This window comes from Gossypium hirsutum, chromosome D12, assembly GCF_007990345.1.
Source record: "Gossypium hirsutum isolate 1008001.06 chromosome D12, Gossypium_hirsutum_v2.1, whole genome shotgun sequence".
Taxonomy (NCBI): Eukaryota; Viridiplantae; Streptophyta; class Magnoliopsida; order Malvales; family Malvaceae; genus Gossypium; species Gossypium hirsutum.
In genome coordinates this window covers 14,061,317-14,085,067 of record NC_053448.1, presented here as the reverse complement: position 1 = coordinate 14,085,067, position 23,751 = coordinate 14,061,317, and the positions used below count along the sequence as shown (strand labels likewise).

General features: G+C 33.5%; 1 protein-coding gene and 1 long non-coding RNA gene across 2 annotated transcripts; one reads left to right on the top strand and one right to left on the bottom strand.

Annotated features, from left to right (window-relative positions):
• Positions 1 to 10,485: 10,485 nt before the first annotated feature.
• Positions 10,486 to 11,416, top strand: LOC121224695 (uncharacterized). Its single transcript, XR_005922434.1, has 2 exons — positions 10,486 to 10,885; positions 11,190 to 11,416. It is a non-coding gene; the product is annotated as an uncharacterized lncRNA (long non-coding RNA).
• Positions 11,417 to 15,332: 3,916 nt separating this feature from the next.
• Positions 15,333 to 17,519, bottom strand: LOC107945412 (phosphoglycerate mutase-like protein 4). The gene is made up of 7 exons (XM_016879419.2): positions 17,422 to 17,519; positions 17,277 to 17,310; positions 17,134 to 17,184; positions 16,937 to 17,047; positions 16,028 to 16,159; positions 15,854 to 15,929; positions 15,333 to 15,738 (listed from the first exon to the last, which is right to left on the bottom strand). The coding sequence occupies exons 1-7, from the start codon at positions 17,439 to 17,441 to the stop codon at positions 15,497 to 15,499; spliced, it is 666 nt and encodes a 221-aa protein (XP_016734908.1). The 5' UTR covers positions 17,442 to 17,519; the 3' UTR covers positions 15,333 to 15,496.
• Positions 17,520 to 23,751: the final 6,232 nt, after the last annotated feature.

The following is a 23,751-nucleotide window of genomic DNA, read 5'->3' as shown; positions in this document are numbered from 1 at the left end:
TTTGAGGGAAAGTAAATAGGGGTGTAAAATTTTGGAGGGAAAATATTAAAAAAAAATTGGAAGGGGGAGGGTTTGGGATAGATGGGAGGTGAGATGGGAAGGGAATAAAAGTTTTAGGGCAAAAGTGAGAGGGAATAAAAATTTGGGGGGAAAATAAAAGGTTTTAAGGGTTTTTGGGAGTAAAATTTAGAGAAAAAGTAAATGGAAGAGTAAAATTTTGGTGGGAAATGAATTTTGGGTAGATTGGGGGGTTGGGAGGGGAGGGGAGTAAAAGTTTTGGGGGGAAATTGGGAAGGAGAAAAAGTTTTGAAGGAAAAGTAAAAAGGTTTGGGACTTTGGGATAAAAATGTAAAATATTATAGTTTGATATTCGAATTATTTGAATTATTCGAATTATTCGAATTCGAAAACTCAACTCGATTCAAACTCGAAATTCGAAAAAAAAATAACTCGAATAACTCGATTCGTTTAACTCAAAATTCGATTTTTTTTTTCGATTTTTTCGAGTCGAATCGAGTTTTGCTCACCCCTAAAAAGATATATAGTAGTATCAAATCAATAACAAACTATATATGCATATATGTATAATAAAAATAATTTAATATAAATTGTGTATATATGTATAAAATAGTATTATGTAAGAATATTATCGTATAAATCTTTAAAGAAGTACATATAAGTGAATTTTAAAAATAATGTATTATAAAATAAAAGCATTAAAAATATATAAATTATATTGAAATTACATAAAAATATAAAATAATAGATGGAAATTAAAATAATAATATATGATAAAATTAAACAATGTTAATAATAAATTTAAAATAATAATATGGCTTAATTATTAAATTAGATTTAAAATTAAATATATTAAAAAAATGAAAGAATATACATTTAAATAAATTAAAAAATAAAAACATTAAACTAAACTAATAAGGATTAAATTGGATTTAAAACAAAATTAGAGGGAAAAAACGTAAATAAAATAAAATAAAGGATCCAATTGAAAGGCGCGAATAACTCAAAGGGACCGAATGGGGAAATATCCCCGCCCTCTGAAACGTGCCGTTTCACTAGGACAGAATCAGAAACCAAATAAAATTTAAAGTATCAATTGAAGAAAATAAAAAAAAAACTGAATTAAAATAATTAAAAATGCGGAGGCGCCAGATGCGCAAATTGCCCATTAATAAAAAACATGTGGATCCTCCCCTTGGGTCGGGTCACTGCTCGGGTTAGAGGATTAAACGGTGTCGTTTTGAGGGCTGTTAACCCTAGCTCAAAACGACGCCGTGTGATTGTATTATTTAAACCAAAAAAAATTGAAAAACATTTCAGTCTTAGTTTTTTTTAAAAAAAATAAAAAAGGGCCGCCCTATTTTCTTTCTTCTTTGCTAGGGTTTTGAACCCAGTCCCAGTCGCCGTTCGAAAACTCTGCAGATCTACGCCCTTAGTCCTCGTCCAAACTCCAATTATAACAAAGTGAACAAGGATTTGATAGCACCGTCATTAAGGTAACTCGCTTATTTATTCCTCGTTTTACATAGTGAGTATTTAAAAACAGAATAGCAAACTATCAAGAGAGGAAAAAAAACAAATGAAATCACCTTTCCTGTATTCTGATTTTTTTGCTTCTTAAATTTTTTGATTTCTTTCATATCCCCCTTTACAGATTTACAATCGGCCTTATATAACCGAAACAATAAATAAAAATAAAAATAATAAAAATAAATCTATTTCTGTTATTCTGCTATTTTCTGTTGCTCCTTTTTTTTGCAATTCATGTTTCCTTCTTTTTCGCTGCTTGCTTGTTTGTGTTTGTTGCAGGTACTGGCGTACGGAAGAAGCCGTTCGTGGGGTGACGTGGAAGGGGCTGGAGGCGCGCGTGTGGGGGGAGTAGCGGCTGAAGGTTCTAGGGTTTTTTTTTGTTTTTTTAGTTTTGGGCTGATTTGGGTTTTAGGTTTAGTATTTTAGGCCTACTATTTTATTGGATTTGTAATAAGAAACTGTGTTGTTATTGGAATTTTAATAATTTGGACCTATTTTATGTTGTTTTTTTATTTGTTTTTTAATTTATTATTTCAGTAGGGCTCGGGAAAATTGGGCCAATTACAGCTGCCCCTCTTTGCTCATTGTCGTGTAATGAAAATCGAGCAAAGACTTAAAAAGGGCCAATTTTGCCCGGCCTCGCTGAGTCTCTAAATCTTTTGGTGCTTTTCTTCTTCAAGTAGCTTCATTCCATCCCACTGCATCCTCAGGGGCATAAGAACTAGCGCTTCGATCCAATTTAAGGAGATTAGACTTGTAGCGTCAATTTGCTCCGCCACAACCTGAAGGAGATAAGATTTGCTATCTTCAGTCTGCTCCGCTATAACTTCAGAGAGATAAGGTTTGGTGGTTTCAATCTGCTCCTCTGCAACTTCAGGGAGATAAGATTTGCTGTCTGTAGCTTTAATTTGTTCCACTGCAACGCTAGGGAAATAAGATTCGCTGTCTTCAGTCTGCTCCGATGTAACTTTAGGGAGATAAGGCTGGTGGCTTCAATCTGCTCCACTCCAACTTTAGGAAGATAAGATTCAGCATAACTTGTAGCTTTAATATGTTCCACTGCAACGCCAAGGAAATAAGATTCGCTGTCTTTAGTTTGCTCCGCTGCAACTTCAGGGAGACTTCTGGAAGATAAGATTCGCCATAACTTGTGGCTTTAATCTGCTCCACTGCAACTTCAGGGAGATAAGATTTGCCATAATGACTTTAATTCATCCCGCTGTAACTTCAGCGATATAGGATTTGTGGTTTCACCGATATGTTCTCTGGGGAACAAGACCTGTAGAATCCATTTCATGGGCCTATTCATGCCTAGTGATTAGGATGTTATGATTGGAATGAAATCAAATCTCCGAACTATATATGTATGAATGAATGCAGAATGTCATGAGAATGATCCCTTAATGTCTGAGTTGGCATTGCTCGTTATTAAGGCTTTACCACTGACATGTTATAACGCCACCTTGTTCAGCTGATATCTTCAAAGAAACACTCACTTAATCAGATTGCCCCCGCTGTAACTTTCAGGTTCAATCCACTGTACTTTGGGACATAAAATTTGTACCATTTTCCTCCCACTATAATTCAAGAGTATAAGATCTGGCTCTTTCACAATCCTCTCATTCTGTAATTCAAGGATACAGGATGTGAATCTCTTTGGTCTCTTACACCATTCCCAGGGTGTCGTACCAATGTAGAATTCTTTTCCAAGAATAACCCCTCTTATTTCTTGGTGATTATTGCTCGTTTGCTCATTGAAGCTTTATCACCGACACGATATTTTGTTGCTTTGTTCAATCAATATTTTGACATCAAAATCTGAAGGGATAGTCTTAATTTAGACTCTTCATTCTCAGATATTTCCAACCTTTAAACTTTGTGTGTTCTAAACAATAGTCCTGTTTCAGATTCTTACATCATTTAAAAACTTCTAGAATAATACGTAGAACTTCCTTTGTGAAAGTATTATTAATCTATTAATCATTATTTCAATGCAACATGTTTGCAAAAGATCATAACACTGGATAAGAAATGAATTGATTTGGAACATAGCTCGAAATGAATAAATTATCAAAGACGGTAAAAAAAATAAAAAGGGAATTATTGGGAACATGTATCTTGAAAAGAATAAAGCATTCCAAGAATAACAAATTCAATATAAATAGTATGAAGACTAGGTGCCCCAGATATCACAGCTTGAATTTCTCTGTAAAAACTTCCTGAAGACCATTTTGAGTTTGACATGTGTTTAGAAGATCTAGAGTACTTTATCGATGCCCCAAGATGCCGCATACCCCTTTTCTGTTAATTCAGGTATAGCAAGATCACCGTATGCCCCATTTTGATCAATATTTGAGTCACCCTTTTCGGGTTTTCAACTCAAATCCCATTTGGTCTCAATGCGCCCTTTGTGGGTTTTCACCTTGGCCTCTCATTTTTTTTTTGGACTCAAAGTGCCCTTTGTGGGTTTTCACCTTAGTCCCTTCCCCTTCTTTAGGTGAAGTATTTCTTGACTGAATCTGACTTTACAGGATTAGGCAAGATTTTACCATCAATCTCGTTCAAAATCAATGCTCCTCCAAAAAAGGCCTTTTTTACCACATAAGGTCCTTCCCAATTTGGCATTCATTTCCATCTAAAATATTTTTGTAGAGGAAGGATCCTTTTCAACACCAGTTCCCCCTCGTGGAATTCTCTGGGATGAACCTTTTTGTTGTAGGCTCGCATCATTCGTTTTTTGTACATCTGACTGTGACTGATAGCCCTCAACCTCTTTCTTTCGATCAATTTCAACTAGATCCATTCTGCTTCATCTAATTTTAGTTTTGACAAAACTCAAAGAGAAGGAATCTCGACTTTAATGGAAAAATTGTGATAAGCTAAAGAGAAAAATGTTTCCCTAGTAGAGGTTTTTACTTTTTTGTTTTTGTCCTCTATTGCCGTTCATTTTGGGGTGATATGGCAACGAGTTATGGTGTCTGATATTGAATTGATTGCAGACCTCCGCTATTATGCTATTGTTCAAATTTAACGCATTTTCTGATATGATTCTTTCTGGCCTTCCATACCAACATATGATCTCCTTTTTCAAGAATTTGTTGCTACCGACTTTGTGGCGTTAGCATATGAAGCAATTTCCACCCACTTAGTAAAGTAATCAATGACCGCAAAGATGAAGTGATGCCCATTAGAAGCCTTCGGCAATATTACCCCAATGACATCCATGCCTCACATGGAGAAAGACCATGGAGAAGTCATAACGTGAAGATGTGAAGGAGGTGCGTGGTGGAGGTAATTCTCGTATCACCTTGACTTTATCTGGGTCGATCTCAATTCCTTTTTCACTGACTATGAAGCCTAACAGCTTTCCTGACCTAGCTCCGTAAGTGCATTTTGCTGGATTGAGCTTGAGCTGGAACTTCCTCAATCTTAAGAATAATTTTCTCAAGACCTGCACATGTTCCTTTTCTGTTCTGGATTTTTCAATCATATCGTCGACGTAAACCTCGATTTCCTTGTGCATCATGTCATGGAATAAGGCTACCATGGATCTTTGATATGTTGCTCCCGTATACTTTAATCAGAATGACATCACTTTATAGCAAAACGTTCCCACAATGTTATGAATGTGGTCTTTCCCATATCTTTAGGATGCATCTTTATTTGATTATATCCAAAGAAGCCATCCATAAAGGAAAACAGTGAGTAGCCTGTCGTATTATCCACTAAAGTATTAATGTGAGGCAATGGGAAATTGTCTTTTGGGCTGGGCTTGTTCAAGTCCCTGTAATCCACACACATTCGTACTTTCCCCTTTTTTGAGACTGGGACGATGTTGGCTACCCATTCTGAATATTTGACCACTTGTAAGAACCCAGCATCAAATTACTTTTTGACTTCTTCCTTTATTTTCAGCACAATATCTGGCCTCATCCTCTGGAGCTTCTGCTAAACTGGCTTGTAATCCTCATTTATAGGAAGGCGGTGTACAATAATGTCAGTGCTTAACCCGGGCATATCCTGGTATGACCATGCGAAGACATCTTTGAATTCTTGGAGTAACTCAATGAGGTCTCGCTTCGTCTTTGTGGTAATGTCTGTTTCAATCTTCACTTCTTTTCCCACTTCTAAGCTCACAACTTCTATTAATTCTTTGTGAAGTAAAATTTGCTTCTCCTCTTGTTCTACCATCCTCAACAAGTCCGGAGATAAGCCACAGTCTACATCATCTTCAAAGTCATGAGATCCCTCTAAATATATTCTTGTTCAAAAGGAAATTCTGAGTTTGTAATAGCGTCACTCATGTCATTGATATCTAGCGACCTATTATAGGTACCAAATGATATACAAAAAATGTATGAATTTAAGAATAATTATCTGTACAGTATGATTATAAATGAAATGAAAGAATGATTTGGATAAAAAATGTCCAAAAGAATGAAAGAATAATTACTCGTATGGAAAGAATGAAAGAATATTTGCTCAAAATGAATGCAAAGATGTATTTCATTGAAATAATGATGTTCAAACATGAGCTTATTTCACAATGGGATTCTTATCACTTTTAGGCTAAAAGCAACAAGTGCGTTCTGAACATTACTCTAAGTAAGCTCTAAAAACTATAAGAATTTCTTCTACAGTCCAATTGTTTAGCACACTCCCAGGTTCATAAGGACGGATATCTAACAAGGTCTCTCCTTCAGTTGCTTCTTCGTATATGGCATTGATGTGAACGTTTCCCAACATTTCTTCCGGGCCTTTGACTTCTTCAAGGAATTCTAACTCTTTATTATCCATCATGCCTTGAACCAAGGCTTTGAATTGTATGCACTCTTGGATCTCATGTCCCACTTCATGATGAAACTTACAGTAATTGCCCTTTCTTTCATAACTTCTTTCTGAATCCAAAATTATTAACCCCCTTTTTACCATCTCCTTCCAGACTCATTTCAAATGAGTTTTTATTTCCACAACGTCTGTCTTGATTCTTCTTCCCTCATCTTCACTTATCGCACTTACCCCATTATCAATATGATTGGGTAATGGATTTTCTACATTAGATGGATCATCGAATCTTACAATACCTATTTTGATGAGTCTTTCGATTATCTTTTTGAAAGCGGTACAGTTCTCAATTGAGTGTCCTATGATTCCCATGTGGTACTCGCATTGGGCGTTCGTGTCGTACCATTTGGGGTATAGAGGGTATACGTCATTGGTATAGGCGTGAACTGAGGCCTTTCTGTATTTTTCCTCGTGTAAGATTCTTACCTTGAGGGACCCTGATGGCTAGCGGTTACTGTCTTTGGTTAGCCCACAGTGATTGGTTTTGAGTAACCCTTGTTATACATGCTTGTGTTATTCACCTCATTCTCCTCCTTCCTCGTGTCCTTTAAAGTATTAATTTGGGAGTTTCACTCTTGCCTTTTTTGTTTGTAACGATCTTCAAACTGTTTTGGGAGTTTCACCCTCGTCTGTTTTGTTCCCGCTAAATCATCCAAATCAAAAACAACAGGATTGGTTAGATTATCCCTCGGGTTAGAACCTTAAACTGTCGAGCAGTTTGCCGATCTCGGGGTACCGGTCTGGCATTGGGGTCTGATGTTAACAAACACCCCTTGTGGATATGCATTTGGTTGTATTTGGGTGTTTATTGGGGTAAAGCCTAGAGGATAAGCAGGGTCCTCGTTATCATCCCCGGAATTTACTATAGGGCTCTTTCCTTTTTCTAACCCTCTAGTCAGCAATTGGGTTAACTGGCTCATCACATTTCTTTGGAATTCCAGCATTTGATCCCTCATATCTTGTTGAATTTTGGCCAATTGCTCTTGCAGCTGTATTTTCTTTTTCTCCAATCTCTCTAACCTTTGGTCCATTTCTTTGGTTTTGCGGCAGGTACAGTAGCAATATTTAGTTGGTGGATTTTCGTTAGTTTCCAGGGTAACTGTAACAATTTCTATTAATTAGGGTCTTTTTGTGAAATTTTTGATGCAATGAAATGTAATGTAGATGAATGGAATGAATGCAAAAAGAGACATTGATTCTAATTCAATTCTATTAGAACAACTTTACTAGAAAGTAAATCTCTTTACATAAAGTAGATATATATACGACTTTGCCCTCATACTTCAAGCGAAGACATCGATCCTTTTCTTCATCCGGATGTTAAGATAAATCTCACAAATTTTCCAATAGATGCCTCTACTAGCTTATTTTTGCTTGATCCGGGCCGCGACTCATTGCTCACTCATCCTCGGGATGCTCTTTAGCTTCTTTAAAAAGATTGAGACGTTGAAGAATCTCGAATAATCTTTGTCAACTTGAATCCTCGAGCACGAAGTAAAGTCATGTAGTCCTCCATTAGACTATCACCCTTCTCTTGTCACGTTCTCTTGGACCATATTCGGACAACCGCATTGTCTTCCACTTTATCAAGAAATTCGTTTTCCATGATAAGCTCTCTATTTAGCAACTGAACGTGAATCAACACCTCTTTTTTATGATGAAAATGCAATGCAATCATAACCAAAACAAAATAGGTTAGTACAAGGCAAAAGCAAGCAAGAAAGATAAATAAAACACCTATTTGGGTGACCATTAGGGGTTTGGAGTGGTTCTATCTAGGGGAGGCTCTTAGGGCTTATTATATACGGTTCGGTTCTAAAGTAAAGGTACCTGAACCAGTAGATTCTTCGATCCTCACCCATTCTAGGCTCATATAGACCGAGTTTAGTTCAGGGGAATACATTTCCCTATGGCTATACGGAGATGAAAATATCACGAAAACATAGGTACGGATGTATCTCGAAAGCGATTCGCTATCCTATATGGAGGTGAAAACCTCACGAAGAAATAGTTTCTCACTCCCACTAAAAAGGTTAAAATCGAACGGTTATGCAATGCAATATGTTGAGATTAAAAGACTCGAACCAATAGAGCAAGCATATCAAAATGATGCAGACCATAAAAATGCATTGAAAGGATCTTAAATTTAAATCGAATTTTTAATTTTTGACAAAAAGACAAGAAATAATCAACTCATGGCTTGACTATCTTATTTTAGTGTCCCCAGCGGAGTCGCCAAGCTGTCGAAACCACTTTTTGAAAAGAAGAAAATAGTCATCGACTTAAAAAGGATTGGAGTCGCCACCAATCTTTCATTGAGGTGTGATCTGATCACCTTGAAAACGGTTTTGGTCTATGAATTTAAAAAAAAAGGGGGTTTGGGAGTCAGTTACATACGAGGAAGGATTAGCAACCTCGTAACACCCAAAATTGGTACCTAATCGATTAATTAATGTCTTAATGTCAAAAAATTGAAAATTCGAAAAGAAATTTAAAAATATAATCCTTTTTTAAAATTACTTAAAAATTTAAAGAAGAGTGTATTTCTCGTTAATCGAGAAAAAGAATTATATCCCGTGAGTTAGGACATAATATCTTAAATCCTGGAACAAGAATAAACACCAAAATTTATTTATTTTTTGAAATTTTGATCATCTCGGTTTCTGAGAAGAAATCATATCCCGTAAGCTAGGACACGATTTTTCTATTCCCGAGATAATTTTTAAGTAAATGTGTTTTTTTTAAAAAAGGGTTCGTATATTTAAAATTATTGAAAAATCGAGACCCTGTAAGTTAGGATACGATTGTTTTGAAAATCCCAAACACCAAGTGTTATGCTATCTTGGAAGCTTTTGGATAAAATGATTTCAAAACTTAAACCATATTAAATGTAACTTTTAAGCGAATAAAACGCGATAGAATGATAGTGTACAACGAGAAGTGATAATTTGCAAACTAAAATGTACTCTGATAAACGACAAATAATCAATAAATACCAATAAGCAATACAACATACATAAGAGCAATAATCTCACATCACATATTATGTAAATACTAACATTAATATTTAAAAGCTAGTAAAAAAGCTAATTAAAAAAAACACCACACAAATTAACACAAATACAAACAAAATGTACAAGTTTTAAAATAACTAAAGAAACAAATGGCATGAAAGAAGGGAAATTATAAATCAATAAAGTATACATACAAAAATTTTAAAATAAATAATATATACGAAAATTTGAAATAAATAAAAAATAGAGTTAAAAATAAATACTATATGTAATAGTAATATATAAACGAATTTTTAAAGTGAATATTACATAAGAAGGAAATCAAAGGTAAATAATATACAAGATAGTATATATATTAACCTAAATAGGTAATACATATGGAATGAAAAAAGTCAATATAAATACCTATATAATAATATATAAAAAGTTGAAATAAGCAAAATATAATAAAATAGGGTCTTTTAAAGAAATAAGTTATATATATAGAAATAGGTAAAAAGGTATATGGTAGTATGAAATCAATAATAAACTATATATGCATATATGTATAATAAAAATAATTTAATATAAATTGTGTATATATGTATAAAATAGTATTGTGTAAGAATATTATCGTATAAATTTTCAAAGAAGTATATATAAGTGAATTTTAAAAAAATGTATTATAAAATAAAACCATTAAAAAATGTGTAAATTATATTGAAATTACATAAAAAATATATAAAATAATAGATGGAAATTAAAATAATAATATATGATAAATTTAAACAATGTTAATAATAAATTTAAAATAATAATTGAGCTTAATTATTAAATTAGATTTAAAATTAAATATATTAAAAAAATGAAAGAATATACATTTAAATAAATTAAAAAATAAAAACATTAAACTAAACTAATAAGGATTAAATTGGATTTAAAACAAAATTAGAGGGAAAAAACGTAAATAAAATAAAATAAAGGACCCAATTGAAAGGAGCGAATAACTCAAAGGGACCGAATGGGGAAATATCCCCTGCCTTTGAAACGCGCCGTTTCACTAGAACCAAATCAGAAACCAAATAAAAGTTAAAGTATCAATTGAAGAAACTAAAAAACTGAATTAAAATAATTAAAAATGAAGAGGGGCCAGATGCACAAATTTCCTATTAATAAAAAACACGCGGATCCTCTCCTTAGGTCGGGTCACCGCGCGGGTTAGAGGGTTAAATGGTGCCGTTTTGAGGGCTGTTAACCCTAGCTCAAAACGACGCCTTGTGATTGTATTATTTAAACCAAAAAAAATTTAAAAATATTTCAGTCTTGGTTGTTTAAAAAAAAATAAAAAAGGGGGCCGCCCTATTTTCTTTCTTCTCTGCTAAGGTTTTGAACCTAGTCCCACGCCGCCGTTCGAAAACTTTGCAGATCTACGGCCTTAGTCCTAGTCCAAACTCCGATTACAACGAAGTGAACGAGGATTTGATAGCATCGTCATTAAGGTAACTCGCTTATTTATTCCTCGTTTTACACAATGAGTATTTAAAAACTGGATAGCCAACTATCGAGAGAGAAAAAAAACAAATGAAATCACCTTTCCAGTAATCTGATTTTTTTGCTTCTTAAATTTTTTGATTTATTTCGTATCCCCCTTTACAGATTTGCAATCGACCTTATATAGCCGAAACAATAAATAAAAATAAAACTAAAAAATCTATTTCTGTTATTCTGCTATTTGCTGTTGCTTTTTTTTTGCTATTCCCGTTTCCTTCTTTTTTGCTGCTTGCTTGTTTGTGTTTGTTACAGGTACTGGTGTACGGAAGAAGCCGTTCGTGGGGCGACATGGAAGGGGCTGGAGGCGCGCGTGTGGGGGAGCAGCGGCTGAAGGTTCTAGGGTTTTTTGTTTTGTTTTTTAGTTTTGGGCTGATTTGGGTTTTAGGTTTAGTATTTTAGGTAGTATTTTATGCCATCTATTTTATTGGATTTGTAATAAGAAACTGGACTATTATTGGACTTTTAATAATTTGGACCTATTTTATGTTGTTTTCTTTATTTGGTTTTTAATTTATTATTTCAATCGGGCCCGGGCAAATTGGGCCAATTACACATATTAGCTATCTTAATTGGAATAGCTTTGGTTATTTCATGGCACATAACAACATTAACAAGTGAGCATGTACCTATACATATTTATCCATAATATTTAAACATTATAACAATTCAAACATACCAATTTATACTACTTGACATGACTTATCACAAAAGCATTCTCAATCAACAATTTATAAGTTTATATCATGTATACATAATTCATTTTAATCATATTTTTACCATTAATACACATGGATGAATCATTTGCAATTAAATCCTTCAATAACACTTCAATTTGAGGACCAAGTTCATTTCATCCATTTTCAAATTCCCAATTTCATTTATATCATTTTGCTCGATGGAACCCTAGTAAATGGACTCAGATACACAAGTAAACTACACCACACCAGGTTGCTCGTCCGAGCAAAAACTACACCACACCATGGCACCAATGTGCAAAGCCTGTAATCACTATGTGTATATTCATATGTTAATACATCCCTCCACCATACTAGGGTCTCCGTAGAGACATATAATACTCGATGATCTACAGCAAATGCTGGATCTCGATATAACCTGTGATAATTTTCGTATAACCTCATATCTGTACAATCATGCATAAGACCCTATTGGCATTAAAATTGTATCCTAACCTTTTACTAAGTTCACATGGGCATCGATTATACATATATAAATTTTCCATTTTTACACTTATAGCATGTACTATTTCATAACTATCAATTAACATATAACATTTCTATTAAATCACTTTAATGCATGCCAAATTTCACCAATACTTCAATCATTCCTTAAACACACACATACATCTGAAATAATACAAGCACACACAACACACAAGATAAAATAGTAAATTTAATAAGAACTTACCTTTTTCGAATTGTGAAAAGAGAAGGTACTTTAGGGACTAATCCGTAACTTTAATTTTTCATATTAGCTCCACTTAGATCCAAATCTTGACCTATACAATTATTTTATACAATCAATCAATACCAAACATTTTCATATTATGCCATGATATGAATGAACCTATATGAACTCATTTTTTGATATCTCTAAAATTTCACATTCTATTCAATTTAGTCCTGAACTTGAAATACTCATAACTTCCAATTCTTAGCTTCAGATTAAAATCTAATTTCACATATATTCATTAGGGCCCCTCTACTTCCTATTCCTACCAAAATTTCATAATAATTTTGCATTTTATTCAATTTGATCCTAATGTACGAAACTAAAAATTAAGCTTTACAATTTAGCCTTTTTCTTAAACTAACCTTAATTTCTGACAATTTCACACCAATTTCATCTAATTCTGAACAATGAAAACTTTCTAAAACTGTAACAGTTTCAAAAATTGGTACATGGGCTAGCTAAATCAAGCTCTCATGACCTCAAATCTATAAAAAAATTACAAGAAAATGACTTAAATTTCATACCTAATTGTTGGTCGAATGTAAAGACATGAAAATGGCTTCCTCCCTTAGGTTTCTTTCTTTTTGGACGGTAAGAAATAAGAATGAAGGAGATGATACTGTTTTCTCCACTAACTTTTAGTTTTATACGAGGATTAATTTGTTAATTAACCTTAATTAACTATGTTTTAATTAAATAAACCTTTAATTACTTAAATTAATCCACACACATCATTACCGTCCACTAGCACAAGATAAAAAATCGTTTATTAACCATTTTGAGCTTTTGGATAATTGTTATCTAAGTCCTCAAACCATTTCCTAATTAAAAATCTATAGCGATTGAACTTTACAATTCAGTCTCTAGGCCATAATTAATCACTATTTAAGCTAAATTGACTAACCAAATTTCAATCCACCTATATAATAACTCCGTAGATATCCCTAATTAATATTTACGAACTCAGTTTACGAAAATATGGTTCTGAAATTGCATTTTTCGGTACCACTGAAAATCAGGCCGTTACAGATGATATTGGTTTAGTTAGGTTGAGTTTTTTTTGGATTTCTTATCTATACCTCATAATTCAGTTTGATTTAGTTATCGATTTTTCCATATTAATTTTTGGTTTTAGACTTTTAGACTTATTTTATAAAAAAGTGTTTTGTTTTATGGCTTTTGAATATTGTTTGGCAGAGTTTCAAAATATTTTGGACAATTGTAGTTACCCAACTACCGGTAAGTTTCTTTTTTGGTTGCCCAACTATTCGATTTTTTTTTAGTCAATATCCGTTGAATGGTTGACGGAAAGAAGATGACAACTTTTAAAATTGACATAATAACAACTTTAACCTTCAATATTTATACATTGTGTCAATTTAGTCTTGATTCTAAAAAAATTAACTCTCAACGTTTACACATTGTGTAATTTGGTCCTTTTTTCTTAATTTAGTTTTTTTTAGACTTTTTCACCTAAAAAACTAAAAAAAAAATCTATCAACTAAAATTTGATCGCAAATATATAAAAACATAAAAAACATAAAAAATTCAAAATAATAATATTCATTTTTTTATTCTTTTAAGATTAACTTATAACAAATCATTACATCAAATGCTTGTATCAATGTATATAGTTAAGCATGCTTCTCCTTTTTTTGGGTAAATTTTCCGGTATCAATTAGAATTTTGAAGTTTATTAGTTTATAGACTTGTAGTTATTTAATTTATATTTTAAAATTAAGTTGTTTGTGAAGCTAAGCATGACCATCCTAGAAATAAAATTATTTCTTATAAAAAAAAGAGATCAGAGAAAATTCTGAACATTGAATTTGAGCACTTAAAAATGATGATGGAAGGGCATAATTTAATACCATTTTTTATTGGGTCAAAAGGAACCATCGAGTTCAGTTAAGATAATTTTTTAATAAAATTAAGGAACTTAGCAATTATTAGAAACAAAAGTAAAGTTGTCTCACTAGTACTAATAACTACATTTCGTTTGTTTAGTTTTTAAGTATATTTAAAATAAATAATATTCATCTTAATTAATATAAAATTAAATATAATTTAATTAGTAAAAGTATCATTAAAGGTTTTTATATTAAGAGTTAAATTGTATTTTGTCTCTTTTACTAAAAAAAGAGAATAAGTTAGTTCTAGTTCCTTAATTTTTATCATACGTGACATACATGAACCAGTTTTTAACGGTAAATATAGGTGAGATTTTTAACAGAATGATCAGTTTACTTTATTTTTTAACATATATAGAACTAATTTATCTATTTTTTAATAAAAAATAAAATACAATATATCTCTTAATACAGATAAGTTTACACTCTTTTTATTAACACGGTTCGGTTAATAATTCCAAAATATATGGTGCATAGAGAGTTAGACATGTTTAGAAATTAAAACTATATCGCAATGGTATTGAGATTTGAGAATCCCCTTGCAACTACTTACTGTCCAAAGTTTCTGTAGAAAAGCTTTGCTTGCTGCAAAAAACTGCCTTCCAACTTCTAGGTGAGTATAGTATAGCTGAAAACTCATAAGTTTCCCTATCTAGAGTTTGCAAACTTTGCACTGTTATGCTTCAGTTTTAGTACTAACTTGTATACATAAGAGGATGAATGTGGGTATATTTCAAAATTTTGAGTTTTGTTCATTTATTTGAAAGATTATATCCTCGTGAATTGGGTACGACTACTTAGGAAAAATGACAAACCTGCTTTAGTAACATGCGAAAACATAGTAAGTCTACTTTAGTCAAATGCTACTTATTAATGGCCCAATTAATGTTAGTCAAATGTTGGTGTATGTGTCTGATATGAATTTTCTATTTTTCTAAGTTTCATGTATATTTTTTTAGTCATATTTTCGTACCATGTTTCAATATGTATTAGATACGAGTGTCATGCACTTGTATAAATATCAATGCAATGCAATATTTGGTAAATAGATACAAGTGCATGTACAATCACTTTGAACAATAATTCTAGAATCCACTGAGAGTGCTGTAATCTTTCATAAGTTTCAGAGACATTGCTAGTTTATTCGACATGGAAGCACCAGATGGGAAAAATGCTCATTCAAGTAAGAACAGGACTAACAACAGATGGTGTTTTACTAACCCCAAAACCAGACATGGAATGTCCTGTTTGGTTGAGATGATCGATATCACCCCAAGCTTTTATGGTCCAAACATCATCACCAGATATCTGAATTATGTTCACTGAGGTATTTAGTATACTTCCCCGAAACCTCCTCGAGCAAGCCCTCCTGTATAGCGCACGTATGACACCTCCATGAGTGACCACAACCACTCGCTTCCCTAACATTGTGAAATAAAGCAACCATTCAGCATATTCGAACCAGAAACATGTTTCGTCTGCTAAAAATAGCCTATGTTACTCAGACTAGGGTGTGACCGTGATGATAACAAATACCTGTATGTTTCTGACAAATTCTCTGTAATGAAGATGTAGCACGATGATAGAGTTGGTCTAAGCTTTCTCCACCTCCCTGCAAACATAGTAAAAACCAGTTCGAGTAAATCGTTATCCATGTCTAAAGCTTGTTTAGTTCGTAAGTAGTTGGTTAAATAAATGCCAAAAGCTTACAGGTATAACTTGATCGGTCCGGCGAGACGAAAATGCTCGGTAAGCCTGGGGACAAACTTTGGCTGCTTCACGGAACAGAAGACCTTGAACATCCCCTAAATGTCGTTCCCGCAAGTCCGGATCTTTTATAACCTTAAAATTTTTTACATCCAACAAAACATAGCATAAATATTTCACATTTAAAAGCTTCAACATATACTAAAAGTGATACATTTCTTGAGTTCTTGATGTATGCCTTTTGCTTTTGGAATATCCCCACTTGTTTTTGACATAATCAGTTGCTTATTTATAGCATTTGGTTCAGTTACAACTTTCAAGTACTAATGTTATACCCCATCCACAACAAGATAGGCGATAAGTCTAGAAAACATCTGAAAAATAAGTTTGCCATCACCAAGCCGGGAATACACTTGTGAACTCCCATTCTTGGAAGGACTATCCAGACAATGAATGACTTGGTTTTCATTGGGAATATAGAATCGTTTGGTTACCAAATATCATGTGGGCTCAACTGCTTTATCCCGCCAGAGATAGAAGGGAAGATAGAATTTGTCTTGTCACAGACATTCCCGTCCTATTGAAAATATCCCCTACGTGTTCCATGATAATGGCTAGATGACAAGTTCACCACATTAACACTATATTTCATGGGACCCTCACCTATAAATATCCCCAAGAATATGACGAGGGGATGTACCCTTCAAGAATACCAAACCTATACTTTCTTAAGATTCTCTCTACCCTCAGCCTTCAAACTCTATACTCTATCATTATCCATAATTTCCGACTCTCTTTCCCAACAGGGTGAACAGGCCTTCTCAACAACCATTTCCCTCTCCTATGCATCCTTCCCTTGTTAAGTCCAGTACCAAACAACTAATCAAATTTACAACACAGAAAAAGACATACCTCAAACTTGCCACAGGTTGCAACAATCGTCTCAGCAGTTTCAAGAGCACGTTTTAAATCAGAGGAATATATGGCGGATATTTCAGGCACTCGGGATAGTCTTTCAGCCAACTTCATACCCAGAAACAGAGTTTCAGTACTGTTAGAAACAGAGAAAATTCATCAACAAAGACAGAAATTATCACAAAACAACATACTGAAGCTGCTTGTTGCCTCCCAACTTCATTCAGTTCAACATCCATATGCCCCTATTAAAAAAAATTTTAACCAAAGAAGTAATTAAAAAAACCAGTAAATTTTAGCAGGAAATGATGTGAAAATAATGAAGAGACAGACGCACCACGATAATTTCGGTGTAAGGTTGATCCCAGGAGCTGTTAATTGAACATCGAAAAACAATAATTAAGATGAAGCAAAATAAAAGGAAAAATCAAACATTAATACAATGGAAGATTTGTTTGGTTTAAGTTTGTGAAGTGATTTACAAAGAAGTAGGTTGGGACATTGATACAGTTGAGCAGTTTAGTTGTGTTGGTGTGTAAGTACAAACGGCCAAGTTTTGTCGTGGACCCAAAACATTGTTTTAGTTGGCGGACATTTCAAGCTGACAGGAATCTTAAATGACTACACGTCACACGCCACGGTCCTCCCTTCTACCATCATTCTTTTAATTTATCTTAAAATAAAAGTATATTTTATTCTTGGAAGATTGATAAGTACTAAAAGTAATATGTTTTAATATCATTCTTAATGTGTTTTTGGGTGATAATTCGATATTAATGGTAAATTTTATGCTCCTAATCCTTTAAATTCATGTTTTTATACTTAGGAGAGTATTTGGGAGCAAAAGGAGCGAAAAACGAGTGAAAATCGAAAAATCGGAACGAGTTATAGGAGCCACACAAGTTGGACCATTCCACACGGTCTGGACACATGGTCGTGTCGATTTTGTGAATTGTACTCTAAATAATGAAAAAATGCGATTTTTAAGGTTTTCGGGCATTCTGAGACCTATATATGACAAAAATAAGAAGATAGTAGAGAACCGTCAGAAAATACTCAAGAAACAACTCGAAAAACATACTCAAGAAAACAACTCAAAAAATATCATTGAAGTCGATTCTGAAGCAAATTTCCATCAAGATTGAAGATTCCCTTTTGATTTCAGTGGAGATTATTATGAGTTTCTTTATTTCTTGTGGTTATACTGTATTTTGGATGTTTTTATTTGATAGCATGAACTAAATGTCTAAATACCTAGGGAACTGAACTTTGGATTCTGTCGTTTGATTTCTACTTTACGCAATAAACACTTAGATCTTGTTCTCAATTATGTGTGCTTAATTCTTAGTTAGAAATTTCTAGACTATTGATCTATATTTGATGTGCTTAAATAAGAGGATGAATATACCTTATTTAAGAGTAGATCTAGTGTAATTGAGTGGAGTTGCACACAATCCTAGAAATAGGATGACATAAATCTACCAGATTAGAGTCAAATCTAATAGAGGAATCCATAAATCTAGTTAATGCGATAATAGAGGTTTCAATTATAAAGAAATTTCAATTAATCAACCTAAGTCAGTTGCTCTTATTCTTGAAGAAAGATATTAGCATAATTTAGGGATTTTTATGGATCAAGATACTAAGTGAAGAAATTGCGTAATTTAGATTGATAATGACAGATGAAATCTAAGTGAATTTTTTCCTGGGTATTGTTTCGCTTCTTGGTTTTTAATCGTTTATTTTCCTGATTTGTTTTTTGCCGCGTTTGTAGTAATTAATTTAGTTAATTTTATTTTTAATTAATCACTCGAATTTATCGGTTAAATAATAGAATGACGATAATTACTAGTACTTTTAGTTTTCGTGGGAATGATATCTTTGCTCACCGTAGCTATACTATTAATTGATAGGTGCAATTGCCTTAGTCAAATTTTTAGTTGGTGTCGTGGACATCAAACATAAAAGTAATTTTGGGGTAAAGCAAATCAACAGTCACTTAATTTTGATTTCAATAATTAAACAGTCACTCAACTTTCAACTCAGTCATTAAACTTTAGAAAAATAACAAATCAGTCACCACTAACCATTTTTCATTACAGATGTAACGAAATTGCCATTTTCCGTTACAGACATAATAGAGCTGTTATTTTCCATCCTTCTCTCCCCCTCCCCCTACCACTGCTCTCTTATCTCTCTCCGTCTTCCCTACTATCCTTCCCCCTACTCCGATTTTCTCCCTCTCCCCCATCATCCCTCCCTCTACTCCGACCTTCTCCCTTTCACCCACCCTTCGAGACCCTTAATTTTATAGATCTAAAAACTTGTTAAAGCATAAAAAAAATAAGAACAAAGCCTTTTCTTTTAATGCATTTAACTGAAATTTTTAATTGGGAAGAATAGGACCTATGGTTTTAGGAGACAAAATCAAGAGGCTTGAAAGGTGGGTGGATTAGTAGAGGGAAAGGGTCAATGGAGGAGAGTGAGAGGGTTGGAGTAGGGAGAGAATTAGAGTAGGGGAGAGGGATGGAGGGGAAGAGAGAGGGATGGGAGAGCGGTGGTAAGGGGAGGGAGACAAGAAGGGAGGGGGAGAGAAGGATGGAAAATAGCAGTTGTATTATGATTGTAATGGAAAATAGTTAGTAGTAACTGATTTATTATTTTTCAAAAGTTAAGTAACTAAGTTGAAAGTTAAGTGATTGTTTTATCATTAATATTACAGTTGAGTGATTGTTAGTATACTTTACCCTTAATTTTAATAATAGGATTATATAAATGCAAGATTATGGGTTATTTTGTTAAATTTATTTTATTGAAATATATTATTTTAGTGTTTGATTGACAGAATGTGTGATTACGTAAAATCACATTTTATTGAATTTTTTAATAAATTTAGTTTCTTTAATAATTTTTAATATCAATTTTCATTAAATTATGATAAATCTTGTTTTTTTTTTTGCAATTTATATAAATAAATATGTGATGTTAAAAAAAATTTTTAAATCATAATTAATATACTAATGAATAAATCTTTAGAGGAAATATAATAATTATAATTTTAAAGTATAAAAAAACTTTTTTATTTTTAATTAGACTTAAATTTTATTTGGAAAAAAAAGATTGAACTAATTAAGATAACAAAAACAAGACAAATTGATTCAAATTTTAAGATTGTCCATAATTTTAAATATTCTAAGAATGGGTGATATTGAAATTACACCATATATTCTATCATTTTAACACTATTTGAGGATGTAAAGTTACAGAATAAGTGTAATGTTGAAACTTCACATAATATGTTGAACTGATAATCGGAGGATTATGATGAATAGAACTATCTTCCATATCATGTTAACATACGTTGCTACTTTTATATATACAAGAAAAAAGAAAAAAAAAACTTCCCTAACCTCCTAACTGATTTCAATAACAAATTACTAACTAATTCTTTACACCGCCCTCAAGTTGGTGAGTTATAAATGTTTCGAACTCCCAACTTGGATACAATATATTCATGTTGTTGTACACCCAAACCTTTGGTCATGATATCTGATAATTGCTCTTTTGTTGTAACATGCTTAGTGTATAGATCAACCCACTTTTAATTTTCTCTCTTAAGAAGTGACAATCAATTTCTATATGTTTGGTTCTGTTATGAAACACCAGGTTTGTGGCTATTTGCAACGCTACTTTACTATCACAATATAATATTGCTGATTCTTGACATTTGACCCCTAACTCTTTAAGCAACCCATTCAACCATACCAACTCAGCCGCTGCTGTTGCCATACTCCTATACTCGGCTTCGGCAGATGAACGTGAAACTGTGTTTTGTTTTTTTTCATGAGATTAACGAGTCACCCAATTTGATATAAAAACTAGATATTGATCTCCTTGTAATTGAACAACATGCCCAATTCGATTCGCAAAAGTACTCAGTTGCAAATCACCTTCATCTGGAAAAAAAATCCATACCTTGGCTCATTTTTTATGTATCCTATAACTCGCATGGCTGTTTCATAATATAAGTACTTGGGATGTTGCATAAACTGACTGAGGTGTTGTACCGCAAATGTGATATTTGACTTAGTGTGCATTAAATAGAGTAATCGTCTAATTATCTTTCGATACATAATGACATCTTCAAGGATTCTGTCATCACCAACAGTCGGAACTTGCTCATGAAATTCCAATGTTGTAAGCTTTTGATTTTTCTCCAAAGGAGTGGCCACACTCTTCGACTCACCTAAACCAACATAACAAATAAGTTCTAGCCCATATTTTCGCTGATTCAAAACAATTCCTGCTTTCGATCTCATCACCTATATACAAAGAAAATACTTTAGATTCCCCAAGTCCTTCATCTTGAAGTTCTGATGGAAAATCATTTTAAGCCCCTTCACTAATACACTATCATTTCCTGTTATTAGTAAATCATCAACATGATCAACAACTCATCTCATTTTCACTTTGTACATAATGAATTGTCATATTATTGAAGTTATGGTCAGCATGCAGCAACCAAGACTGTCAAAGGCACTACATGCAGAAGCTGCTGGTTTACCTAGTCAGCAAGCTGTTTATGTTTCATTTTGTAATCTTAAGTTAGTGTAATGTAACTTAGTTGCTTTGTAACTATGTTAGGTTTATGCTTGATGTAATTTTGATGTTGATTGAGCTGATAAATCAGCTTTGTTTACTTGTTCAAGCTAATTAGCACAAGTTACCATGTGTATTAGTGGTAGTAGGTGAAGTTTAGGTCAACCTACTGTTTTGTCAAGATTGTAAACTTGTTTATGTATTGGCTTTGGGCCATTTTTGAAGTTTAATGAATGAATTCAACAAGTTTTCATCCATATGCTCTCCCTTTTTAGTTTTGCTTCAAAATTCATTTGAGTTTTCTGCTTTGTTTCTTCTACAAGTCACGAGACTTGCTACACAAGCATTCTGCTGAAGCTTGCTGCTGCTGCCTCTTGCTCCAACAATTGGTATCAGAGCCGTATTCTTAGAGGACCTGTTGTAGTTCAACATCAAAACGATGGCATCATCAGGTTTTTCACCAGCTTCACCACCTGTCTTCAATGGAGAGGGCTTCAACATTTGGGCAGTTAAGATGAGGACTTACCTGCAGGCATTCGACCTATGGGAAGTTGTCAACTCAGATGCTGAGCCAGCACCTCTTCGAGCCAATCCAACAGTTGCTCAAATAAGGCAACACACTGATGAAAGAACAAAAAGGCACAAGGCCATGTCATGCATACAGAACTGTGTGACAGATGTGATCTTTATGAGGATCATGGCCTGTGAAACACCAAAGGAGGCTTGGGACAAGCTGAAAGAAGAATTTCAGGGGACTGAGAAAACAAGGCAACAACAGCTCTTGCTCCAACACATATTTATTCTGACTAAATCCATTACTGAGAAAAGCTATTGTGAGCTTGATATTCCACTGTCGAGAAGCTTACTTCAAACCATAAATGGACTTTCACCATGAAAAAACATGAGTCTCCCCCTGAGTGCAAAATCCTAGTGGAACAGTCATATAAACCTCCTCATGAAGATCCCCTCACAAAAAAGCATTATACACATCCATTTGGAACATCACCCAATCAAATCTAGCCGCAAGAGCAATAACAACTCGGACAGTAACTTGGTTAACAACAAGAGAAAAAGCCTCATGATAATCAATTCCCAGCTGCTGAGTAAACCCCTGACCAACCAGCATTGCCTTGAAATGTTCCACCGACCCATAAAAATTATACTTAACTTTGTACACCCATTTACAACCGATCGGGATCTTGCTAGGGGGCATGAAACCACTTGCCATGTGGCATTAGCTTCCAATGCTTGAATCTCTTGGTCCATGGCATCCACCCATCACTTGTCCTAAACTGCCTCCTGGTAACTCTTAGGTGCAATAACATGAGAAAGAGAAGTAGTGAAGTGTTGAGAGTGAAAAGGTAAATGAGAATAAGAGAGCTTTGGAAATTTACCATGTACAGGTAGAGCAAGTGACGAGGATTGAGAAGTGCAAACAAAGTCTTTCACCATTGAGGTTGTTTAAGAGATCGAGAAGTACGATGTCATATTCCAGAAATGGGGTTAGAAGAATCAAGGTTTACTAGTTGAGTCTGTGGGTATGATTAGACTTTTAAGTTTATCTTTGTCTTTTAAAAATAGAATGAGCTTGTTAGTTTATTTGTAAGGAGTTAACTTACCCTTAGGTCTTGTGTTCAAATCTTAGGTTAGGATTTTGTTTATTTTGTTTTTATTTTTTGAAAAAATAAAATCCTCAAAAATCCTCTCACTTTCCTAATTTCAGATTTTTGACCATTTTGGTACTATATTCTTTTTGTCATCACCGTTTTTTCACTTCTTCTTTGTTCTTTAGTTTTTCCCTTATTTCGCTATTAGAATGTTTTAAATTCTAGTAATTTTGATCCATATTTTCTTTACTTTTAAGCTTTTGATATTGTCACCTTTTTAGAGGGTCATCTATTCTTTCACATTTTCATTCATCAAGGTTTGAAGCGGGTAAGTGTTGTCTTTTAAGTTTTTGGATAAGTTTTTCTTTGTTCTTTTTCATACTGGTTGGTCAAAATTTTTATAGTTTTAGTATGTTTATGGAATTGAGTTTTTAGATCGGTAGAGTAGAGGTGAATCGGTCGATCTTTGGTGTTTGGAATTACGTTTTCAGGTGTGTATTCATAACACTGGTAATAGGTGGTAGTTTTCGTGCTTTAATTCCGTGTTTTACAGCCATTCGGGTATGATTTTGGATCACAAGGGCATGTGTTGCACACGGGCGATTC

Excerpts from the sequence above, each read along its gene's own strand:
- LOC107945412 (XM_016879419.2), bottom strand. The coding sequence starts at position 17,441 with ATGTCCCAACCTACTTCTTT. Across the intron at positions 17,048-17,133 it reads GGAGGCAACAAGCAGCTTCA|TTGGCTGAAAGACTATCCCG; the intron begins GTATGTTGTTTT and ends CTGGGTATGAAG. Across the intron at positions 15,930-16,027 it reads GGACCGATCAAGTTATACCT|GGAGGTGGAGAAAGCTTAGA; the intron begins GTAAGCTTTTGG and ends CTATGTTTGCAG.